The sequence below is a fragment of the Rutidosis leptorrhynchoides genome, chromosome 9 (assembly GCF_046630445.1).
Source record: "Rutidosis leptorrhynchoides isolate AG116_Rl617_1_P2 chromosome 9, CSIRO_AGI_Rlap_v1, whole genome shotgun sequence".
Classification (NCBI taxonomy): Eukaryota; Viridiplantae; Streptophyta; class Magnoliopsida; order Asterales; family Asteraceae; genus Rutidosis; species Rutidosis leptorrhynchoides.
The window spans coordinates 133024424-133048844 of NC_092341.1; the positions used below are offsets into that span (position 1 = coordinate 133024424).

Sequence of the window (24421 nt, forward strand, 5' to 3'; positions counted from 1 at the left end):
CCACAAGATTTTCATTTCCATTTCTCATAAATATACGTCACATGCATAGAGACAAAAATAATCATTCATATGGTGAACACCTGGTAACCGACATTAACAAGATGCATATAAGAATATCCCCTATCATTCCGGGAAATCCTTCGGACATGATAAAAACGAATTTGAAGTACCAAAGTATCCGGTACTTTGGATGGGGTTCGTTAGGCCCAATAGATCTATCTTTAGGATTTGCGTCAATTAGTAGATCGGTTTACTAATTCTTAGGCTACCAAGCAAAAGGGGCATATTCGGCTTCGATCATTCAACCATATAATGTAGTTTCGATTACTTGTGTCTATTTCGTAAAACATTTATAAAAATTGCGCATGTATTCTCAGCCCAAAAATATAAAGGGTAAAAGGCAAATGAAACTCACCTAATGTATTTTGTAGTAAAAATACATATGACGATATTGAACAATGCAGGGTTGGCCTTGGATTCACGAACCTATAAGAATTGTATATCTATTAATACATATAATGTAATTCACAAACTTTCATTTATTAATATGTATTATTTATATGTTTATAGTTATATAGAATTTATACTAAATTTCACTTTAAAACGTATACTTATATTATATCTTGAATTATATTCTATATATATATTGATTTTGTGTATATAGATTTATAATGATTAATATTTATATATATTTAGTTATATTAATATATATATATATATATATATATATATATATATATATATATATATATATATATATATATATATATATATATATATATATATATATATATATATATGCAATTAGTGTTTCATTTATGAAATATCATTAGTTTGTTATATTAAATATTACTATAATCCTTGTATATGTAATAAGTATATATAATGTACCAAAGATTTATTTGTTAAAGTGATAGTTTAGATAATAATGATCTACTAATAATAATAATAATAATAATAATAATAATAATTAATATTAAAACTAATAAGAAATCGAATTATATCATTATCATTATCATGTTTATATCTTAACCCCTTTTCTAATTTCATCTGAATTTCTTAATATCATCTTTTATCAATACTTATATTTATACATATGAATATAATTGTATGTAATCAAAATTTAAGTTGTATTAATAACATTTGTATTAATAATACTTAATTATATATATCAATAAGGATAATAATAATAACTATATCAATAATTCAATTACATCACAAAGTAATTATAATTTAAACATAATCCTAACAATGTTTCAATCAATTAATCATAATAATAAGGATAATAAGAATAATAATAATAATAAACATAATAATAATAATAATAATAATAATAATAATAATAAAATAGTTTACTACCTTAAAGGCTCAAAAAAATTTCAAAATCGCGCAAGCCAGGACTCGAACCCTCGACCACTCGCTTAACCCGAAACACACTTAACCAGCTGCTCCGTCCAGTTTTTCTGATTTAAAACCCTTTCCATATAAATATAACCCGTATTTTTTAACTCCCCTTTCCTTCTTCATCTCCTTAAATAGCTCGATCAGAGACCACCCCAAAACTAGACTATACCTTAATTTAATCATGTAATTTAGGAAGTATAATTGAACGAGAACTGATTAGAAAATGGGATATCAACAGAACACTCGGGGAAAAAAAAATTACAGCAGTTTGTAGTTAGCTAAGAACATATATGAACTCCATTAGTGATTTTTGATTTTTAGAGGTTTTTAGACAAAAAGTTCTACATGAATTAGGCTCTAAATCGTCTCTAAAAACTTTAAGAATACCCAATTTCACCTGAAACATCAATACCGATTTGAATTTCACGAAGAACATTTGTTTTGACTTTTTGAAAAATTAAGTTTGACTCAAGAATTAGAACTCGATAGGAACAATTGGACCTTGAAACTTTACAGAAAGTTTAAATGGATTATTCTCAATACAACTGCATTTTTACATTTTCAAATATGATTCAAAATCGAGCTTTTTAAAATTGGAAACGTGAACAGAGCAGTTGTTTATTTATTTATTTATTTTTTAAAAAATCAACAAATTAATAGCTGTAAAAGTAATTGTAAGTGATGATTGATAATATAAATCAATTGGTATCATTTACAACTGGTTCTGATCAAGCTTTATATTGATTAAAAGGTCAACAGTCTTCAAAAAAAAAAATATAATAAAAAGAAAAATAGAAAATGAAAGCTAACCGAATTTGTTGTTTACCTGTGATGGAATTCGTTTTGTATCTAATTCAGAGACAAGAATCTTCAATTTAATACAGTTGATAGGCATATGTAACAAGATCGTACGATTTTTGTGTATATATATGATTTATATAATTAATATTAATAATTATGTTAATAATAATAATAATAATAATAATAATAATAATAATAATAATAATAATAATAATAATAATAATAATAATAATAATAGTAATAATAATACTAATAATCATAAAAATGATATTATTAATAATATTACTGTTAAAAATAATAAATTGTGTTATTTTTTCTAATAACTATAATAGCAATGATAATAATAATAATTAATAATAATAATTCTTTATGATAATAATATCTAATACTAACATTAATTATAACAACTAAAATTATAACTTTACTGCTAATTATAATAATAATGATATTAATAATATTAATAATGATAACAATAACATTTAGTAATATTAATAACAACTCTAACTTTATCAATTTTCATGTGTATATATATTTTTAAAAATAATGATATTAATAATACTAGTATCGATACTATTATTAAAAGTGATAACAATATTGTTATAACAACTATAATTAATATATTAGTATTACAATTTATAGATTATGTACTATAACTATATAATATATTATATAATAATGAGTATTATATATTTTAATAATAATAATACCTAATCATAATGATAATGAAGATATAACAAGTTACTTGTTTCCATTTTAATAATATTACTGATACTGATATTAATGAAAGTAATAATAATATTACTATAATAACTATATTTTAACTTGTTATATTAATTTTATATATTATACAATATTTACTAATAATAACATTTGATATTTAGACCTTTTATATATGATCCAATATATATAATAATTATTTAGAGAAATCATATATATTTATATATAACTTTAGTTTAATAATTATTTTATTATCTTGTATATTATTTTACATTTTTAATTCTAATTAATTGAAGTGTATCTTATTTATTCAAAATAATATATATACTTCTTATATTTATATTTATATAAATATATTTACATTCATACTTATATACAATTGTTCGTGAATCGTCAGGAGTAGTTAAAGGGTAAATGAATTCATGTAAACAGTTCTAAGAATTTTAAGACTCATCTTTACAAACTTTGCTTATCTTGTCGAATCATATTAAGATTAAGTTTAAATTTGGTCGGAAATTCTCGGGTCGTCACAAAATTTTTGCGACACCATCATTAAACTCGAAATAATTTTAGGAACACAATGTCACTAACTATACGCAAAACGGACGCTTTTTAAAAAACGCTAAATATTTGGGTTACTTGTCATACACGTTGATTTTGCGTTAAATTTTTAAAAGTCGACAATTCCATAGCGAAACGCGGAGATGCACATATATTGTTAATATAAAATAACATTTAAATCTTTTACGAGTTATACCATTTAGTTCGACTCGAGTTGCGCTTCAACGACATCATCGTTAGCCATGGAATAATTTTACAAACTAAACGCAATAAAATACATTGAAAATCGAACCCCCGGCGCGAAGCGAGGGTTCGAAAACTAGTTTGTACTAATTTCCAACTCAAATATTTTCTATCAGTGTTTTTTTTCCCTATATAAAATATCACCTTTTCCTAGATAATTCTTGAGTATGCTAAAAAAAAAAAATTCGTTATTTCTGTTGCAATTTTCATGATTCTTATCCGTTTCAATGATTTAACTGATTTAAAGGCATACTTAATACATAGTCTCAACCCACAACCACCGGGATTTAACATTGAATTTTGTTGATCTAGAGCAAATTTCATTTATCATCTGAATACGAAATATCCAGGATTTTAACATAGACAAATACAACCAAAGAGTGATACTTGAACACACGTATACAAATCATATGATCATCAATTTAGTACCAAAGAGTTACAAATTAGTAATATAAACTCACATATTTCTACCAGACAACTTGACATCTGGAACTGCATTATGAATACACTTTGAACTCGAAACATAAAAATATGAAGAAAAAAGATATCGTTTCTAGGATACCTTATTATCCCCTGTTGCGTTATTTATGCGTCCTGAAGGTTCAATCACTCACGATTATGTAAATTCTTCCTGTGTATACTCATAAATTTGGCAACAAACTCTGCAGATGTAGGATGCATATATCAAAAACATTAAAAACTTATTGCCATTCAAAAAAAAAAAAAAAAAAAAAAAAAAAAAAAAAAAATTAAAAACATGGTGATATATGATCAGTTTTAGAAAATATTTTTGTTCATCATAAATCAAAATATACTAAGATTAAATCTAACTAATTACCTTCCAACTTTAATAATGCACTAGTTTCAACTGGGAGTCTCTTATCCTACAGATGGGCATTAGTTTTTATTTACATATTTGCTATAAAAAAAAAGGAAAAAAAAAAAAAAAAAAAAAAAAAAAAAAAAAAAAAACCAAAACAAACATGTATGAAGAAGGGCACGTACATAATAGCTATGCCAATAATATAGCTCCCTTTTGATATTAGCTTCAACACCCTTGAGGAACTGTTCAATAAGTTTCTGCATAGTTGCAACATTTTTTAATGTGTAGTCAGGGGCGGTTTTTAATGGGGACAGGCGGGGGCAGCCGCCCCCAGTGGATTTGCAATTTTCAGTGTAAAATTTTTGGATTTTTCGACTTTGCCCTAGTGGATTTTTTTTTTGCCCCAAAACCTATATATTTTGCCCCAAAACCTTTAAATTTTGCCCAAAAATCTCCAAATTTTACCCAAAAATCTCCAAATTTTACCCCAAAATCTTCAAATTTTGTCCACAAATGTTAAAATTTTGTCCCAAAACCTCTTTAATTTGCTTAAAAACCTCCATTTTTTGCCCCAAAATCTCCATATTTTGCCCAAAAAATTGTCACGGTTTTTAATTTTTTTTTGCCCCCGGTGACTTGGAATCCTGGTACCGCCACTGTGTGTAGTATTATTATTATTGAATGAATGACTGAATTATTAAGAGTGTGAATCTTGAAATGATAATTTAACAGAAATCGCGTAACGTTACCAGAAGAATCAGTTTTGGGTGAACAAATTCCACCAGAAGTTTTTGTAGCTTTCCGCGTATGAGAAATAACCTATGAAAAGCACACACATAAAATTAGTTATGGTATCAATTAAGGAACTAATAACAAATATTTAAAATATTTGAGATCCCTGTTTAGTTTATATGTCATACCCACTACTTCTTAATTGCAAACTTTGCAATTTGTTACCACTTTACATTGGCGTAATCCTATTTGTGGCCTGAGGTGGCAAATGGGCGGGTCATTAGGTATTGGGTCAAAACAGGTAAAATGAATAAAGACTAAGGAGGATACTTGCCTGTTATGTGATGGATCTGCTAAAATCTTTGCAGCAAGGTCAATAAGTACATCTTCCCATCCTATTGCAATTGGCTGATCCTCTACAAATGGGTAGCTGTGTACATTTCTGACTGTTAGGATCTGGGTAATAATAACTACTTATTATTTGATATAAAGATATGATATGATGATATGTTAATTCTTACTTGTGAGACTTGCAGGCTTCAAGAGCCATGATTGCTTTTCTCAAGTTCTGTTTGGATTTATTAGCAATCTTTGAAGCAAATTTCATTGATAAGTCAAAGTTTTCTTTCCTTGCTATCTGAATAAGTACTTCCACAATCTGAGAATTATACCTAGAAGTTAGTGGCACATAAAACAATAGTAGTATATTGTTGGGTTAAATATGATTGGAAAACGATATTATTAAATTGAAAATCGAACTTTTATTGATAAGGAGATTTTGAGGCTTTATATTGGCCAAGTGGATGGCGTCCTAACATCCTTGCAAGAAGTCTCAGATTCAAAAACCTCATTCATAGGGTCGAATGAGTTTTGACCTGTTTGACCGGTATCTGCTATAGCTCAATTTTCAGCTTAACCCATTTGATTAGAGATGAAACTTGACCCGGTATAGACCCGTTTACAAGTAATATGGGTTGAAACTGAGTTATGCATATTGTAAAATAAATGTATATATGTAGAACTTACTTCATGAGTTACAGGGGCATCAAGTTTGATTACATTGCAACGCGTTTTCACTGGTTCAATAATATCGACGTCATCTTCACAACAAAGGATCAGTTTGCAAACATCTGAGTAGCAATCCATAATCCACTTTATCAAGTGCTGAATACTTTCATCAGCTTTGTCAACATCATACAGGACCATTACTAAAAAAAAAAAAAAAAAAAAAAAAAAAAAGTTTCAGTGTAAATTTAAATAAAATTCTTTAGTTGATATTTGAACTCTTGAATCAATAACCTGTAAAATCTGGCTTCAAATTGACTGTACTGATCTCAGGAACAACCGAATGATTACTACTTATTTGCTTAACAGAAGCCATAAGAGCGTATTTAGCGTTTTTCTCCAAGTACACATTAAGCTCTACATGGTGTGCGCTCGATGCTGCAGGAACTGCTACTTGAGTCAATCTTGCTTCCTACATACAACATATTAGATATATATGATCACAAAATCAACGATACTCAAATGGGATGATGGTATCAGAATGTATTAAAGATAGACTGTTTTTTGTTTTGTTGTTAGTATTTTGTCCTAACAAATTTCAAACTAGTTAAAATTTACATACCTGAATCTGGAAGTATCTTAAATCATGAGATATCTGCAAAAAAAAAGAGACCACTTTAATTTATTTGTAAAAACTTAATCACGAAACTAAAAACTGAAAATGGGTCTCGACCCAACCCTACCAAAAATTTCAGATAAAAAATGGATCTTGACCCAACAAAACCCAACCCGTGTTAGAAATTGTGTGCACGAAAATAATAAGAAAATATATCTGGTTTGCGCCCGTGGACTAAACACTTCCCAATGTTTGGAATTGGGATATAACCACGTTAAATCCTTGTGTCGTTTAGATTAATGTTTTATGCTTTATATTATTCGTTTATCGTTCATGGGTTAAGTTGGTGTAAATCACTTGTCTTGTTGGGTCCACAATTACTAACAACCTGACCAGGGTTTCGACCCAACCTGTTTGACCTATTTAAAAGTTGGCACATTTTGACCCATGACCCTTTTTGACCCAAACACATTTGATCCTTGACCCAACCGTTTGATATATATATATAGTCGTTTACTAAACAAAAACAAAATTTCATTACATTCCGAGCAGCATCTCCATATATCGCACATAGTAGCGCCATTGCCAACGCTTTCCTCCCCGAGCCCTGAGGCCCCTTCAAAAGAATATGCGGCAATATTTCTTGCGACGCCTAAACCGCACACATATATAAAATCAGACTATTCACTAACCTCCATAACATGAAGTCATAAACCAAAAATTTAATGTTTTAAAAGAATTTCGTAAATGTACAGATACTTCATTACCATCAGTTTAAGTTTCAAGGCTTCTTGTTTATGACAAGTGAACTCATCCAACGAAGACGGTTGATGCTTATCGGCCCAAAACGGTCTAATGCTCTCAACCACAAACGCTTTCTCAATAAATGACGCTTCATCAAATGCTCTTTCTTTATCCGGAGACTTATTATTCGTTCGACAAGCTCCTTTTCCTATACAAGAAAACCACGCATCCGTTTGATTTTTTCGCCTATTCGCAACAAACTTCCAAGTACTCCCACTTGACTTCCCGCTCACGTCACTAAACATATTCCCACTTTGCCTACTCACTACAGAGCTAGATCTTATACTTGTAGGTGTTGTTAACATACTATTAGTAGTAGTAGTAGTATAGCGTTGAAACGGGCCCGCTTTCTTTTCCATCAACAAATTCTGTTTGGGGGGGCTAAGACGATTTTCAAACCCATTATTCGTAACCTTTTGGGATGATAAATTTGTACATTCACGCGAAAAGAATATATCACCTCCGGGAATAGAATCTGTACTATCGAAAACTGGACCCCGCCGAACTGGAATTTTAGCCAATTTTGCGTTCGCAATCATTTCATTAATCTCCCCAACAGAAGGAGTATGATTATGATTATGATTATGGTTATGGTTACCTTGTACTTTGTCTTTTCGTGGCGTAATGCTTCTTCTTAAAGGAGGTGTTTTACTTCTTTCGTTTCTTCTTTTCGTCCATTGATCGTGTTTGGTTTGTTGGTCTTTTTCCCTTGATCGTAATCTAGGTGCCGATGCTGTCCTGTTATAACTTGGCTTATTAGTACTATATGATCCAACAACTTGTTGTTCATCACTATTAGTACTTTTAACCGACGCTTTGTAAGGTGAAACATGCCTTCTACGCTCAGACTTTGAAAACGGGCTGATATTTCTGCCAGGTGGAAGAGGAAGTGGACCCAACGTTGGTGATGACGTGGCATCTTTACGTGTTTTGTAAGGTGATTTACTATTACTTTGTTTTCTTGATGGTGGTAGCCCTTCAGGATCAAACTTTGAAGAGTGTCGTCTTGTAAGTCTTGATGGATTCAATTTTTCAGTAATCTTTTTATTAAATTCGTTCCAAGGAGCTTCGTTAAGCTCCGTTTCAGTATCAGATGGTTCATATCCGCTTCGTCCTTGTTTCGTAATCCCTAATGGATGCTTCTGTAACCCTTTGTAATACGGTACCGGGCTTTCCATATCAAAACACCAAAAATTAAAACAGATTTGGACAAAAAGGATGAACAAAATGTAATGTGGTTTTGTCGACAAGAAACAATGAGGTATCGAAATGGGTTGATGTGAAGAAATTAGTTATGTCGTTTTGGCATGATTGAAAAGACAGAACAATGTTTGATGTCGAAGATGTCTCGATGTCTACAAAGTAAGGAGATCGTTGAAGACAATGTAAGGTTGCCATAAGATTTAAAATGTACAGTTGTAGACTAATCAATGAATATTCAGTCAGTAATATGCTATGCCGTTTACAAGGCAAATGTGTTCTTTTTGTGTTTTTCACATATTCGATTGTATTATAGAAGATATCAATAAATCCGATATAAATTTTTTTAGTAAGGCAATAAATTTTATTATCAACTCGAGAAAAAACTACATACATACATAACACACAAGCAGAATCAAGGCTATCATCTAATGTTATGTTACAAGAAGGAAATAATGAGACTAGCCAATAACAGCTTTATGCCGAGGGAACAACAAACTGCTGTGAACAAACTGATGCACGAAACATAAAATACAACGATTAATTTAGATACTCTTGTGGACTTGTTAACCAAACATGCCAATCGATCTTCCTGTCTTTGAGTCTTCTTGATATCCAATCGAAACTTAGGATTTGAATTTCACTTAAAGCTGTAGGAGCGTTCCACGATTTGTTTTTGAAGATTTTGTTGTTTCGATTCCTCCAAATTAGGTATCCGCACGTCCATTCGATCGCTTGCCAAATCTTTGTCCCGAGCTCCGAACAAGTTATGTTGCAATTACCCAAAAAAGCTCCACTTACGCTCAGATTTGTCATGTTTCCGAAACCCCACCATCTATAAACTCGTGACCATATATCCATAACCGAGTTGCAAAAGATTAAGGAATGGTCAATTGTCTCGACATCTTCATCACATATTGGACATCTAATCGAGTGTAAGTCGATTCCACGTTTATCTAATTCGACCAAGGTTGGAAGTCTTTTCTCCATAGCTCGCCAAATGAAGATTTCAACTTTCTTTGAGATGAGATTATTTCGCATTGTTTCCAGTTGTCCTTTACCATCGATTAACATCTTTTCTTCCAAAATTTTAGTTAGTTCTTTTATTGTGAATTTGCCATTTGAGGCCAAGTTCCAACGCCAAACATCACCTTCATCCGTTTGCCTACAAAGAGAGTTAATCATATTGTTGAGTAATGATAATTCATCTAGAACACGACCTTGAGGTTCCCGAATCCAATTCGCATTGAAACGGCAGCTATCACCATTCCACGAGATTCGATCTGTGATATGACCAAAACTGACGGTTTTATTTATGCGGTGTCGTTAAGTCGCAAAACATCAGAATTAGTTACCAGAAAGGAGTAGTGGTTTTATTATTTATATTTAGCTGGGGTTTCCAAGCTATATTTCACCTACTTGTCTTCCTTTAAACGAGTAAGTGGTAAGTATAACTTAGATTCGTATTTTGCACGTGTGATGTGGGATAAAAGTGCCTTGAAAGTCAACCCTAATGACAAGTGGTGATAGAATAAACTTAACTAAGATGGTATGAAATTATGAAGAAAAAGGGATAGGTATGTAAAATATGATACTGACGGAAAGTTGTTAAAAGAGTTTAACTTCCTAGAATAAACACTAAACCTCAATCAATTGGGTCATGAACCTAATCAATTTGTCACTAAGAGTTTAGGCTTTGAAGATTCTGGCTAAGACGGATATCCCTACTCCTAACGTTAACCCTAAAGGGTTTAAACGACCTAAAGGATGAAATCCTAGGTACATGAATAAAGTGGTATATCCCTAAAGGAAAGTCTCAGCTTTTCTTAATCCTAGTTGGTTTAACTGCAGTAACGCTTCTCCACTTGATACTTGGCTATGCCTTAACATTGACAGATGTGCAATCTTAGATAGCCTAAGGTACTGCTAATTAGGTTAAAGGTCTCTCCTTTGCAATCACTTACTCAACTCCGGATCATCTTACACTATCTCTAGAACATTGCTTCTGACGCGAATCATGCTTTTGAGTAATTCAGTGTTCACTAAACTCTATGTTACCTACTCTAATCACAACCTAAGTGTAGCGACCCCGACAAATCGTCAAATGACGGCGTCATCTACGTATGGTCCCATTACATGGTCGTAAGTCTTTATAACAAAGTTTGACCGAAAAGTATGTCGCATTCATTTCATAAATAAGGGTGTTTCAAAGTTTACAAAAGTAGTTTCCATAACAAGTGCATAACAATGTTTAAAGTTTGTATGAAACACATGCGACACGATTAAAAGTAGTCAAAAAGACGCTCCACGTATGCAAGTATACTCGACATCCAATGCAAGTATCAAATAGTATGAGCGGAAGCATGTATCACCTAAGTTCAAGGACCTGAGAAAAACATAGAGAAACTGTCAACGAAAACGTTGGTGAAATCATAGGTTTAAATAAGTAAATGAGTAATAATAAGTTGAACCACAAGATTTGCAACATCGATAAAGCCATAGTACATTCTAAAAGTTAATATTCACGAGCACCCAATTATCAAAGCTTAACGTTCCGTCCGTTGAATACCCCATCAATTAGTGCTAGAACAACACTGTTCCCGAAAATATATTTCATTCGTAAACGGTAGCGAACCGTTTGAATGAGGGTTTGTCAAACCCATATGGCCATATAACATAAGTTCTCGCTTACACCATCTGATGTAATTAATGATAATCGGATTGAGGATTTTCGTTCTAAACTCGTATGTAGAATGTTTGTTTTCCCGTTCTTGTGTTCACTTAGTTCAAAAGAATCGTTTATGTTTTCTCATCCCAAAAGTAAGTTTAAAAGAGTAAAAGTGGGACTATGATCTCACCTCGAGTGCACGAGTATAAAAGTACTTCAACAAGTAAACGTGTGCATGAAAGTTGCTTAGCCTTGACCTAAACAAGTAAGTTATATCAATTAACCGGTTACGACACAAGGTCGGGTGAAATGTGTTCAATTAGTCCTATGGCTCGTTACGACTCGAATAGTATAGCATGTGAATCACGTTGTCAAGTTTCATGCAAGAATCAAGTATAAAAGCATGTTAGAACGATTGTAATAAAGTTTGAGTTGACATTTCAAAACCTTACCATTAGAAAGGAAATCTTATTACGTTTCCAACGATATTTGATTCATCGAAAACGGAGTTACGGTCAAAAAGTTATGGTCAAAACAAGTTTGCTGAAGTTCGGATGAAACAGGCAATTGTCACGGCGCGACAAATTGCTCCGCGGCGCGACAAATGCCTATGTTGAAGGTCAGAAAGCTTGAAAAACATGTTCTAAAATCACCCTTTGGGCCACGGCGCGACAAATTTCTCCGCGGCGCGACAATGGCCGTGGCCTGGTCCCTGGCCTGTTTCACTTGTTCAAGGCTTGGTAAAATTTCAAACAAACGCAAAACTCAAACCGTAAACAATTAGGAAGCGTATCTTATACCGTTGGAAAGCTCTTTTGACAAGGAACACAACTAAACATGTTTCATCAAACAAAAACAACATTTTCCATAACCGATTTCTCGTCAAGTGATCGTTTAAAAGTCCATTTTCAAAGTTTCAAGTTCATCAATTGCATTTTAAGTTTCGGGAATCCAATTTACACATACGATATGCCGTTTCGAAGGTAATTAAGCATACATTACAACTAATCACTAACAATTAACATTCCATGGCATTCAAGCATCAAAAGTTCATGTCAAGAACTATCAAACCCTAGTCAAACATCACAAAATCAATATTCATGTTTTTGAAGTTTTCTTAATCAACCTACGCATCAAAACGAAGCTAGTGATACTAGTAACACAATTAAAACATGCACTTTAACAATCTAACAACATTAACTCATCCAAAATCAAGGATTAAGCAAACCCATTTCAAGTTCATGCTAGTTACTCCAAAAACAACAAATCGAGCAAACCAAACATATATTCATGTTAGACTTGAGCCATAGACACTAACTAACACCATTTCAAATCAAAAACACGAATTTAGAGAAATCTAGAGTTTTAGAAATGTTACCCAAGCGAGATGAAGTTGGTATCAAATTGTAGAGGATGAAGAGAGGATTTCAAATATGTAATTTGTTTTGTTGTAAGCCTCCTAAATCGAATTTAGATGATGAATGATTGAATTGGGTGTTGTGTGTGTGTGTTCTTGCTAGAGAGAAAGAGAGATGAGGGAGATGGATGGAAATGGATGGAGGAGGGGAAGTGGTTGACTAGTTGACCTAGTCACCACTTTGCCCACTTGTCAACTTAAGTCCCTCATGTTTGTAGTCGGGTGCGGGAATTAACCAAACGAATATTTTTAAAACGCTCGAGTAAACGGGTGATGTCAAAATTAAATAGCGGGAATATAATGAACGTTACTCACGGAAACTATTAATTTAAATACGAAAGATTATGTTTAAAAAAAAAGACGGTGTTAAAATTAAATTTAACGGAAAAACGCGGGATGTTACATTATCCACACCTCAAAAGAAATTTCGTCCCGAAATTTAAGTAAGCGTAGTAGTCGTTGTTTCTTCCTCGAGATCTTGCGTTTCCGAATTCACGAATAGATGAGGATACTTCCTTTGCATTTGATCTTGTCTTTCCCAAGTAAACTCGGGTCCTCTTTTGGCATTCCAACGAACCTTAACAATCGGGATTCGGCTTTGTTTCAATGTCTTGACGGAGGTGTCCACAATTTCAACCGGTTCCTCCACAAAATGAAGTTTGTCATCGATAGTAAGTTCTTCGAGAGGGATGACGATATCGGGTTCGGCAAGACACTTTTTCAAGTTAGATACATGGAAGGTAGGATGAACGGAGTTCAATTGAGGCGGAAGATCTAAACGATAAGCAACGGTTCCAATACGCTCCAAGATTTCGAAAGGACCAATATACCGCGGATTTAGCTTCCCGCGTTTCCCAAAACGGATTACACCCTTCCAAGGTGCGACTTTTAACATTACTCGGTCACCGACTTGAAATTCAAGATCGTTGCGTCGTTTGTCGGTATAGCTCTTTTGACGACTTCGGGCCGTCCTAAGCCTATCTCGGATTTGAACGATTTTCTCGGTGGTTTCGTGAATGAGTTCGGGTCCGGTGATTTGCACGTCGCCTACCTCGGCCCAACAAAGAGGTGAACGACATTTGCGGCCATATAGCGCTTCAAAAGGTGCGGCTTTAATACTCGCGTGATAACTATTGTTGTAAGAGAACTCGGCGAGAGGTAAGTGCTTGTCCCAAGCTTTTCCGAAATCAACCACGCAAGCTCGTAACATGTCCTCTAAGGTTTGAATTGTACGTTCGCTTTGTCCATCGGTTTGAGGATGATATGCGGTGCTCATGTCCAAACGCGTTCCCAACGCTTCTTGTAACGTACGCCAAAATCTAGAAACGAAACGGCCATCTCGGTCGGAGATAATCGATAAAGGTACACCGTGTCGGGCTACGATCTCCTTAATGTAAAGTTGTGCAAGTTTCTCCATTTTGTCCGTTTCTTTCATGGCAAGGAAGTGTGCGGATTTGGTGAGACGGTCAACAATAACCCAAATGGTATCATAACCGCCCGTCGTTTTTGGTAGCTTGGTGATAAAATCCATCGTTATCCTTTCCCACTTCCATTGCGGGATCTCGGGTTGTTGAAGTAGTCCGGACGGTCTTTGGTGTTCGGCTTTGACTTTGGAACATGTCAAACACTTGGAAACATAAGTAGCTACGTCCCTTTTGATGTTCGGCCACCAATATAGTTGTTTAAGGTCGTGGTACATCTTATTGGCACCGGGGTGAATCGAGTATCGTGACTTATGGGCTTCATCTAAAATAAGGCTTCGTAGGTCCCCATAACTAGGCACCCAAATCCTTCCGGCGTAATATCGGAGTCCGGTCTCCCTAATTTCGAATCGAGAGACGAGAATGTTCAAGAGCTCGTGTGAAAGGTTTTCATCCTTGAGAGCCTCATCTTGGGCTACCCGAATTTGGCTATTAAGGTTTGTGTGGATGGTGATGTTTAAGGCTCGGACACGAAGAGGCACCGCTCTTTCTTTTCGACTTAAAGCATCGGCTACTACATTTGCCTTCCCGGGATGGTAACGAAGCTCGCAATCGTAATCGTTTAAGGTTTCAATCCACCTTCGTTGTCTCATGTTTAGTTGCTTTTGATCGAAAATGTGTTGGAGGCTTTTGTGGTCGGTAAAGATAGTACTCTTGGTTCCATAAAGATAGTGTCTCCACATTTTAAGTGCAAAGACAACGGCTCCGAGTTCGAGATCATGTGTCGTATAGTTTCGTTCATGAATTTTGAGTTGTCGAGAAGCATAAGCAATGACTTTCGTTCGTTGCATCAATACACACCCAAAACCATGTTTCGAGGCATCACAATATACAACAAAGTCATCATTGCCTTCGGGAAGTGACAAGATAGGAGCGGTGGTTAGCTTCGTTTTCAAGATTTGGAATGCGGATTCATGTTCGGTCGCCCAAATGAATTTCTTTCCCTTGTGAGTCAATGCGGTTAGAGGACGTGCAACCAAAGAGAAGTTTTCGATGAATCTACGATAGTACCCGGCGAGACCCAAAAATTGACGAATGTGAGTAGGTGTAGTAGGAGTCTCCCATTTGCTAATGGCTTCAATTTTCGTTGGATCGACTTTAATACCTTGGTCACTTACAACATGACCAAGAAATTGAACTTCCTTTAACCAAAATTCACACTTGGAGAATTTGGCATAGAGTTGTTCTTGTCTTAAAAGTTCAAGCACAAGTCGGAGATGTTGTTCGTGCTCTTCTTCATTTTTAGAATAGATCAATATGTCATCGATGAACACAATAACGAATTTATCGAGATACGGTTTGCACACGCGGTTCATAAGATCCATGAACACCGCCGGTGCGTTAGTGAGACCAAATGGCATGACAAGGAATTCATAACTACCATAACGAGTTCGGAAAGCGGTTTTGGAGACATCTTCCCCCTTAACCCTCAATTGATGATAACCCGAGCGGAGATCGATTTTCGAATATACACAAGACCCTTGTAGTTGATCAAAGAGGTCATCGATGCGAGGAAGGGGATATCGGTTCTTAACCGTCAATTTATTTAGTTCACGATAATCAATGCACATTCGTAGGGATCCGTCTTTCTTTTTAACAAACAAAATCGGAGCGCCCCAAGGTGAATGGCTAGGTTGGATAAAACCACGATCAAGTAGTTCTTGGATTTGACTTTGCAATTCTTGCATTTCAGATGGAGCGAGTCTATATGGTGCACGCGCTACGGGTGCGGCTCCTGGAATAAGATCGATTTGAAATTCAACCGGTCGATGAGGTGGAAGACCCGGTAATTCGTCGGGAAATACATCGGAATAGTCACTAACAATTGGCACATCATCGATGTGCTTCTCATCGGACTCGACTTTCTTAACGTGAGCAAGGATCGCAAAACAACCCTTACGGAGTAGTTTTCTAACTTTAATACTCGAAACGAGGTTGAGTCCGGTGCAACTCTTATCGCCATAGACGATCAAAGGTTCACCATTCTCGATAGGAATTCGGATTGCGTTAAGATCACAAAGAATGTGAGATTTCGTTTTGACTAACCAATTCATACCGATTATTACATCAAAGCTTCCTAGTTCCATGGGTATCAAGTCAATTTCAAATTCCTTACCCAAAATGTTCAAAGTACACCCCCGGTAATATGTGTCGGCACTTAAGAGTTTTCCGTCGGCCACTTCGATGGAATAAGTAGTATCTAAAGGGTGTGGTGGAGTGCAAAGGGTAGGAGCTAAAGTCTTGGACACAAAACATTTATCGGCACCCGAATCGAATAAGCAAGTAACATAAGAGTTGTTGAGAAGAAACGTACCCGTGACTAGTTCATTGTCATCTCGGGCTTCCTCGGTGTTGATGTTAAAGGCTCGGCCTCGGTTGTTGGGGTTGGCTTTCTTTTTCGGGCATTCGTTCTTATAATGGCCCGTTTGGCCACATTCATAACAAGTGACCGTCCTTGGAGGATTGGGCCCCTTTCGAGCGACGGGGGCGGTGCTTGTGCAATTGTTGGCCCTATGACCAACTCCTTGGCAACGGTGACAAATTAGCTTGTTACATTCGCCGTAATGATGTTTGTGGCACTTGTTGCACAAAGGTAAGTTTCCGACATAACCCTTCTTGCCGTCGTTGTTGAAGGGCTTTTTGGTGAAGGTGTTGTTGTTGTAGTTGGTTGATGGAGTGGCTTCCCATTTCCTTTTGTTGCCACCCGACTTGTCCTCGGCCTTAGGAGCCGGCACTACGATTTCGTCAACCGTTTCAATTAGTTGGCGAGCCATGTTCATAGCGGCTTGATGAGTAGTGGGTTTGGATGACATCACCCCTTGTTTGATGCTTTTTGGAAGACCGAGCATGTAGAGCTCAATCCTTTGAGATTCGGGGTTAACAAGATTAGGACACATCAAGGATAGTTCGGCGAAGCGTTGATTATAAGCTTTAAGATCGTTTCCGACCGCTTTCAAAGCTCTTAGTTCTTCTTCAAGCTTTCGGGTTTCTTCGCGCGGAAAATATTCGACAATCATCTTTTCCTTCAAATCGGTCCAAGAGAGGGCATGAGCTTCATCGGTACCCACCGATTGAACATAGGTGTTCCACCAAGTGAGAGCAACACCGGAGAACGTGTGGGTGGAGTATTTGACCTTGTCTTGATCACGACAACCGCTTATGCTAAAGACGGCCTCGGTTTGTTCAAACCAACGAGTAAGCACAACCGGTCCACCGGTTCCATCATAAGTGTGAGGTTTGCACCCCATGAAAGCTTTGTAGGAGCATCCCTCGTTTGAGTTACCGGCCCCATTGTTGTTGTTGTTGTTGTGGTTGTTGTTATTGTTATTGTTGTTGGAAGAGTGACCGGCCATGGCCGCATCTACGGCGGTAGCTATCATCCGTTCGAGCGCTTGTTCGGGAGTTTCATTGCGGCGTACACGACGAGGAGCCATTGTTCCTTCAAAACAAAAGAATACCGTTGGTTAGTATTCTAAATAATACTAACCGCGATATGGAATAAAGATAAAGAGAAAATTATCCTTGACTCGCCTTAGATTCTTTATGGCATAATGTCGGTATGTTCATATGAGTCACCGTAATATAATTTCCGGGAATTATATTACCCTAATTCATATGTGCATTCGACATTACATCATATAGTCAAGGTGGCGTGTCAATTAAATTATACAACGCAAGATTTAGATAGAATAAGAGTAGATATGAGTAAGAGAGTTCGAGTATAAATGCACAAATAGTCAAGTAATTCCTACGTCAAGTCTATATGCCGGTTGTAGTCTAGACTCACCAATGTACCCTAAGACTCGGGGTTGACACCAATGAACTCTAAATCCCTACAACCAAAGCTCTGATACCACTTGTAGCGACCCCGACAAATCGTCAAATGACGGCGTCATCTACGTATGGTCCCATTACATGGTCGTAAGTCTTTATAACAAAGTTTGACCGAAAAGTATGTCGCATTCATTTCATAAATAAGGGTGTTTCAAAGTTTACAAAAGTAGTTTCCATAACAAGTGCATAACAATGTTTAAAGTTTGTATGAAACACATGCGACACGATTAAAAGTAGTCAAAAAGACGCTCCACGTATGCAAGTATACTCGACATCCAATGCAAGTATCAAATAGTATGAGCGGAAGCATGTATCACCTAAGTTCAAGGACCTGAGAAAAACATAGAGAAACTGTCAACGAAAACGTTGGTGAAATCATAGGTTTAAATAAGTAAATGAGTAATAATAAGTTGAACCACAAGATTTGCAACATCGATAAAGCCATAGTACATTCTAAAAGTTAATATTCACGAGCACCCAATTATCAAAGCTTAACGTTCCGTCCGTTGAATACCCCATCAATTAGTGCTAGAACAACACTGTTCCCGAAAATATATTTCATTCGTAAACGGTAGCGAACCGTTTGAATGAGGGTTTGTCAAACCCATATGGCCATATAACATAAGTTCTCGCTTACACCATCTGATGTAATTAATGATAATCGGATTGAGGATTTTCGTTCTAAACTCGTATGTAGAATGTTTGTTTTCCCGTTCTTGTGTTCACTTAGTTCAAAAGAATCGTTTATGTTTTCTCATCCCAAAAGTAAGTTTAAAAGAGTAAAAGTGGGACTATGATCTCACCTCGAGTGCACGAGTATAAAAGTACTTCAACAAGTAAACGTGTGCATGAAAGTTGCTTAGCCTTGACCTAAACAAGTAAGTTATATCAATTAACCGGTTACGACACAAGGTCGGGTGAAATGTGTTCAATTAGTCCTATGGCTCGTTACGACTCGAATAGTATAGCATGTGAATCACGTTGTCAAGTTTCATGCAAGAATCAAGTATAAAAGCATGTTAGAACGATTGTAATAAAGTTTGAGTTGACATTTCAAAACCTTACCATTAGAAAGGAAATCTTATTACGTTTCCAACGATATTTGATTCATCGAAAACGGAGTTACGGTCAAAAAGTTATGGTCAAAACAAGTTTGCTGAAGTTCGGATGAAACAGGCAATTGTCACGGCGCGACAAATTGCTCCGCGGCGCGACAAATGCCTATGTTGAAGGTCAGAAAGCTTGAAAAACATGTTCTAAAATCACCCTTTGGGCCACGGCGCGACAAATTGCTCCGCGGCGCGACAATGGACGTGGCCTGGTCCCTGGCCTGTTTCACTTGTTCAAGGCTTGGTAAAATTTCAAACAAACGCAAAACTCAAACCGTAAACAATTAGGAAGCGTATCTTATACCGTTGGAAAGCTCTTTTGACAAGGAACATAACTAAACATGTTTCATCAAACAAAAACAACATTTTCCATAACCGATTTCTCGTCAAGTGATCGTTTAAAAGTCCATTTTCAAAGTTTCAAGTTCATCAATTGCATTTTAAGTTTCGGGAATCCAATTTACACATACGATATGCCGTTTCGAAGGTAATTAAGCATACATTACAACTAATCACTAACAATTAACATTCCATGGCATTCAAGCATCAAAAGTTCATGTCAAGAACTATCAAACCCTAGTCAAACATCACAAAATCAATATTCATGTTTTTGAAGTTTTCTTAATCAACCTACGCATCAAAACGAAGCTAGTGATACTAGTAACACAATTAAAACATGCACTTTAACAATCTAACAACATTAACTCATCCAAAATCAAGGATTAAGCAAACCCATTTCAAGTTCATGCTAGTTACTCCAAAAACAACAAATCGAGCAAACCAAACATATATTCATGTTAGACTTGAGCCATAGACACTAACTAACACCATTTCAAATCAAAAACACGAATTTAGAGAAATCTAGAGTTTTAGAAATGTTACCCAAGCGAGATGAAGTTGGTATCAAATTGTAGAGGATGAAGAGAGGATTTCAAATATGTAATTTGTTTTGTTGTAAGCCTCCTAAATCGAATTTAGATGATGAATGATTGAATTGGGTGTTGTGTGTGTGTGTTCTTGCTAGAGAGAAAGAGAGATGAGGGAGATGGATGGAAATGGATGGAGGAGGGGAAGTGGTTGACTAGTTGACCTAGTCACCACTTTGCCCACTTGTCAACTTAAGTCCCTCATGTTTGTAGTCGGGTGCGGGAATTAACCAAACGAATATTTTTAAAACGCTCGAGTAAACGGGTGATGTCAAAATTAAATAGCGGGAATATAATGAACGTTACTCACGGAAACTATTAATTTAAATACGAAAGATTATGTTTAAAAAAAAAGACGGTGTTAAAATTAAATTTAACGGAAAAACGCGGGATGTTACACTAAGTGGGCAGCTCTTCTTTGACGGATAAGTGATTATCTGTACGTAGGTATTATTCCCTATTGTGGTTAAGCACATATAACTACTTACCTTGTATCTTAGGATTGATCAGGTCCTAATAGTAGGTTATAGCCACATGAGTAAATGAAAAGGGTGGTCCGTAAATTAGACTTCTAAACCCGACAAGGTTTCAGAAGAACAACAGTATAAGTTTCAGATAAACTATTTAACATATAATAAACATTTTTAACAGATAGTCAAGCATGCAAGATGAAAGTGACTTAAAATAACAAAGCAGTTTTATTAAGTTAAGGAAGTCATTCACCGTTTACAGACAAGATCTGGACAAGTACAAGCAATTTTATTAAGTTAAGGAAGTCGTTCGCCTCCGGGTACTTAATTTCCGGCTCGGAGGTGAGAAGGCCTTGAAAGCTTCTAGTGAGAGAAAGTGTATTGTAGTGAGAGAGAGAGAGAGGGAGAGAGAGAGAGAGAAGAAGTGTGTGGAAATAGGATGCCAAATGGTCATTAAATAGAAAAGTTTTTGGCTTGAAATGGCTGGCAAGCCGACGTGGCAGGTCGGTGCTATAGCCCGGCGTGGGTACCCGGTTTTGGGCAAGCCGGAGTGTGTGCCCGGTGCACTTGCCCGTTTTCTGTTTGATCTGGCAAGCCGGCCCAGATGGCAAGCCGGCCTGGCAGGCCGCTTCTGGTGCTGGTTTCCTGTTTTGCTTGGATTGTCTTGCTTTTTTCCGGGATCGTAACTTGGTTTTCGGGGTGGTAACTTATCTTTTACCGTTTTCTCTTTAGAATCTTCATTTTAGCTCCGTTTTACTTGATTCATTTTACATAGCCTTTGTAATTACTTAATCTATAAAATTGACTGACAAAAAAATTATTTTGGCAATAAATTTTGGAAATTTATAATTTTTGGGACTTAATATCGAGGTAAAAATGTGACTTTTTAGCCGATATCAATCTGCCACCGTTTCTTCACCATTTATATCTTAACGAAACAGACTTCCGAATTTGTCCTGTAGTCTTTCGCCATAAATCGAAACGTCTTTCCAGAACCTGGTATTAGATCTATTGGCTACTGACATTGTAAAAGATATTTTAAACTCTATACCCAGCTCCGAAATTTTGTAATGTGCATAAACATTATTTGGCCAAACACCCATCAAAGAAGCATACGGCCTCGATATGGATGAAATTAACCCACTATCGTGATTATAGATGCTATTTATTATTTTCGCCATAGTGATTCAGGTTCGTTATAGAACCTCCACCACCATTTCTCGAGCAATGCCAAATTTTTACAATTAAGAGACCCAATGTTTAATCCCCCATCCGAAAATGAAAGGATAACCCGATCCTATTTTACCCACGAAATTTTGTTTCCCGGCCCGGAACCCCCCAAAAAAATTTCGTCCTCACACGCTCTAATTCTTTAATCACACAAGGCGGGGCACGATAGATCGAAAAGTGATATAACGGAAGACTAGAAAGGACCAATTTTACAAGTGTTAGACGTCCATCGAAGGAAATCATACGTGCTTTCCAATCCCAGAGCTTGCATTTGAATTTTTCAAGCACACCGATCCAATCATGCAATTTTTTCATTTTGGTACCAATTAGTAATCAGAGATATTTGACCTGGAAGCTACCCATATCACACCTGATATAACTAGCCAAGGTTGAAACCTGTTCGATGCTCATTCCAACTCCCAACAGACTACTCTTACGCATGTTGAATATTAGTCTGGAAGTGAGTTCGAAACACTTTACGAGGCTCATCAAGCTTTTTACATTATCTCTACCACATTTCCCAAAAAAAGATATTATCGTCCGCATATTGAAGATGTGAAACTGTGATGTTGTCATTTCCCACTTCAATACCCTTATAAAGACGTTTCTCTATTGCGGCCTTTGTGAGGAGATTAAGATCCTCCGCTGCTAAAATGAATAAGAACGGGGATAAAGGATCGCCTTGTCTGACCCCTCTACCAATTGATAATTCATTTTTCGGTGATTTGTTTAGCAAGATCGAAATAGAAGCTGATTTAAGACATGAAATAATCCATTTGCACCGCCTGTTTCCGAAACTCATACAGTCATAACTTCATTCAATAAATCCCAATTAAGACAGTCAAAAGCTTTCTAGAAGTCCACTTTGAAGATAAACCCTTTTTTCGTTTCCGTTTAAGATAATCAATTGTTTCATTTGCAATCAAGACCCCGTCTAGGATGTAACGTCCTTTAAGGAACGCGCTTTGCTCAATGCCCACCACACTTTTACTACCCTCCTCAAATGGTTGGAAAGAGTTTTTGAGATTATTTTATAATAGCTACCGATTAGACTTATTGGCTGAAAATCATTTAGGCTAATTGGATCTTTTACTTTCGGTACCAAAGTCTCGAAGGAGGCATTGCAACCCTTTGATATTTCACGGCATCCATAAGATCATTCTTTAAAATCGATCAGAATGCTTTGAAAAAAAGGAAGTTAAGCTGTCTGGACCTGGGGCTTTACTGTTTCCACATTCTTTTATCGCTGAAAGAATCTCGTCTTCACAAAAATGGAGTTCCATGTCTGCTTTCTGATTAGGTGAAATAATTGGGTAGTTGAATTTTCCTGGTTCAAGTGATGGTCGAGCAGTTGAGGGTATGCTAAAAGCCCGAGCAAAATGTTAAAACATTTCGTCTTTTATGTCGTAGGGGTTTTCGTTCCGTACACCATTTGTTGTGAACCCACGGATGTTATTCTTATTGTACCGTCTTCGAATATTTGAATGAAAAAACCTCGAATTATCATCCCCATCCGTTATCCACTTGATTCTTTCTTTTTGCTTAAACATATTAGCTTTGGCTCTATCTAATTCCAGCCATCTCTTTCTTGAATCTACCCATTTACTTCTGTCCAAGTCATTTAGAGTTCTAGCATCTACTTCCGTCTCCCACATATTTGCTGCTATTTTGAATTTCTCCATTTCCGACTCTATACACCCGAATTGAGGCTTGCTCCATTATTTGAGGGCATGCTTCACATTTTTGAGTTTATTTTAGAAAACACAATCTTGTCTATGACCCTTAACCTTGATTTTCCATGCATTTTCTCTAATTGTGTGTACACCTTCTAAGAAAAACCATTCATTGAAAAGTTTAAATGGCTTTGGACCGAAATCAACAATCTTATCTCGAAGTACAATTGGGCAGTGGTCGGAAGCTTTCCTTTCAAGTGCAATAGCCGACACATTGTTCCAAAGATTAAGGAATTTTTTAGTAACCAAAAACCGGTCGAGTTTGCTCATCTTCAACCCATCGTCACTTATTCGTCTAAACCATTTTCCTCCCATGGTTATTTCAATTAACTTGTTATTTTCTATAAACTCGTTGAATCTCTTCACACGGTAAGGTAAGAAATCACAGTGGAATCTTTTCACCTCTTCTCTGACTTCATTGTCTCCATGTTTGTAGTCTTCCATTGACCCTTTCCAACTATGAAATACTCTCTTATTGCAGTACACTCAGTGGAGAAAACACTACTATCTCGTACCGTCAGTAAACCGCCCGAAAACCCAGCGGCTTATTTTTGAATAAAACCACAATTTTCAGATCTCCATAGATTTTTAACCCAATTATTATGAAGAGTCCTGCATTTCGTTTCCTTACTGCTCTTTATAGCAGT

The 24421-nt window shown here is 35.9% G+C and overlaps 3 protein-coding genes across 3 annotated transcripts; all 3 read right to left on the reverse strand.

The window, feature by feature from the left end:
• Positions 1-4332: 4332 nt before the first annotated feature.
• LOC139868390 (uncharacterized) lies at positions 4333-8884 on the reverse strand. The gene is made up of 10 exons (XM_071856723.1): positions 7670-8884; positions 7444-7554; positions 6581-6758; positions 6308-6489; positions 5803-5939; positions 5616-5711; positions 5299-5368; positions 4732-4806; positions 4565-4610; positions 4333-4388 (listed from the first exon to the last, which is right to left on the reverse strand). The coding sequence occupies exons 1-10, from the start codon at positions 8882-8884 to the stop codon at positions 4333-4335; spliced, it is 2166 nt and encodes a 721-aa protein (XP_071712824.1).
• A 562-nt stretch (positions 8885-9446) lies between these two features.
• On the reverse strand, positions 9447-10091 carry LOC139868391 (uncharacterized). The gene has a single exon (XM_071856724.1). It carries the CDS (start codon positions 10089-10091, stop codon positions 9447-9449), a length of 645 nt encoding a protein of 214 aa, XP_071712825.1.
• A 13704-nt stretch (positions 10092-23795) lies between these two features.
• On the reverse strand, positions 23796-24218 carry LOC139868392 (uncharacterized). Its single transcript, XM_071856726.1, has one exon. It carries the CDS (start codon positions 24216-24218, stop codon positions 23796-23798), a length of 423 nt encoding a protein of 140 aa, XP_071712827.1.
• Between the last annotated feature and the right edge of the window lie 203 nt (positions 24219-24421).

What these genes read in the sequence shown, in the direction of transcription:
- LOC139868390 (XM_071856723.1), bottom strand. Translation starts at nt 8,884, where the DNA reads ATGGAAAGCCCGGTACCGTATTACAAAGGGTTACAGAAGCATCCATTA. An exon ending in TTTGAAGCCAGATTTTACAG is followed by an intron (nt 6,490 to 6,580) that starts GTTATTGATTCA and finishes TTTTTTTTTTAG; the next exon opens with TAATGGTCCTGTATGATGTT. An exon ending in GCAGATCCATCACATAACAG is followed by an intron (nt 5,369 to 5,615) that starts GCAAGTATCCTC and finishes TGCTTTTCATAG; the next exon opens with GTTATTTCTCATACGCGGAA.
- LOC139868391 (XM_071856724.1), bottom strand. Translation starts at nt 10,091, where the DNA reads ATGATTAACTCTCTTTGTAGGCAAACGGATGAAGGTGATGTTTGGCGT.
- LOC139868392 (XM_071856726.1), bottom strand. Translation starts at nt 24,218, where the DNA reads ATGGAAGACTACAAACATGGAGACAATGAAGTCAGAGAAGAGGTGAAA.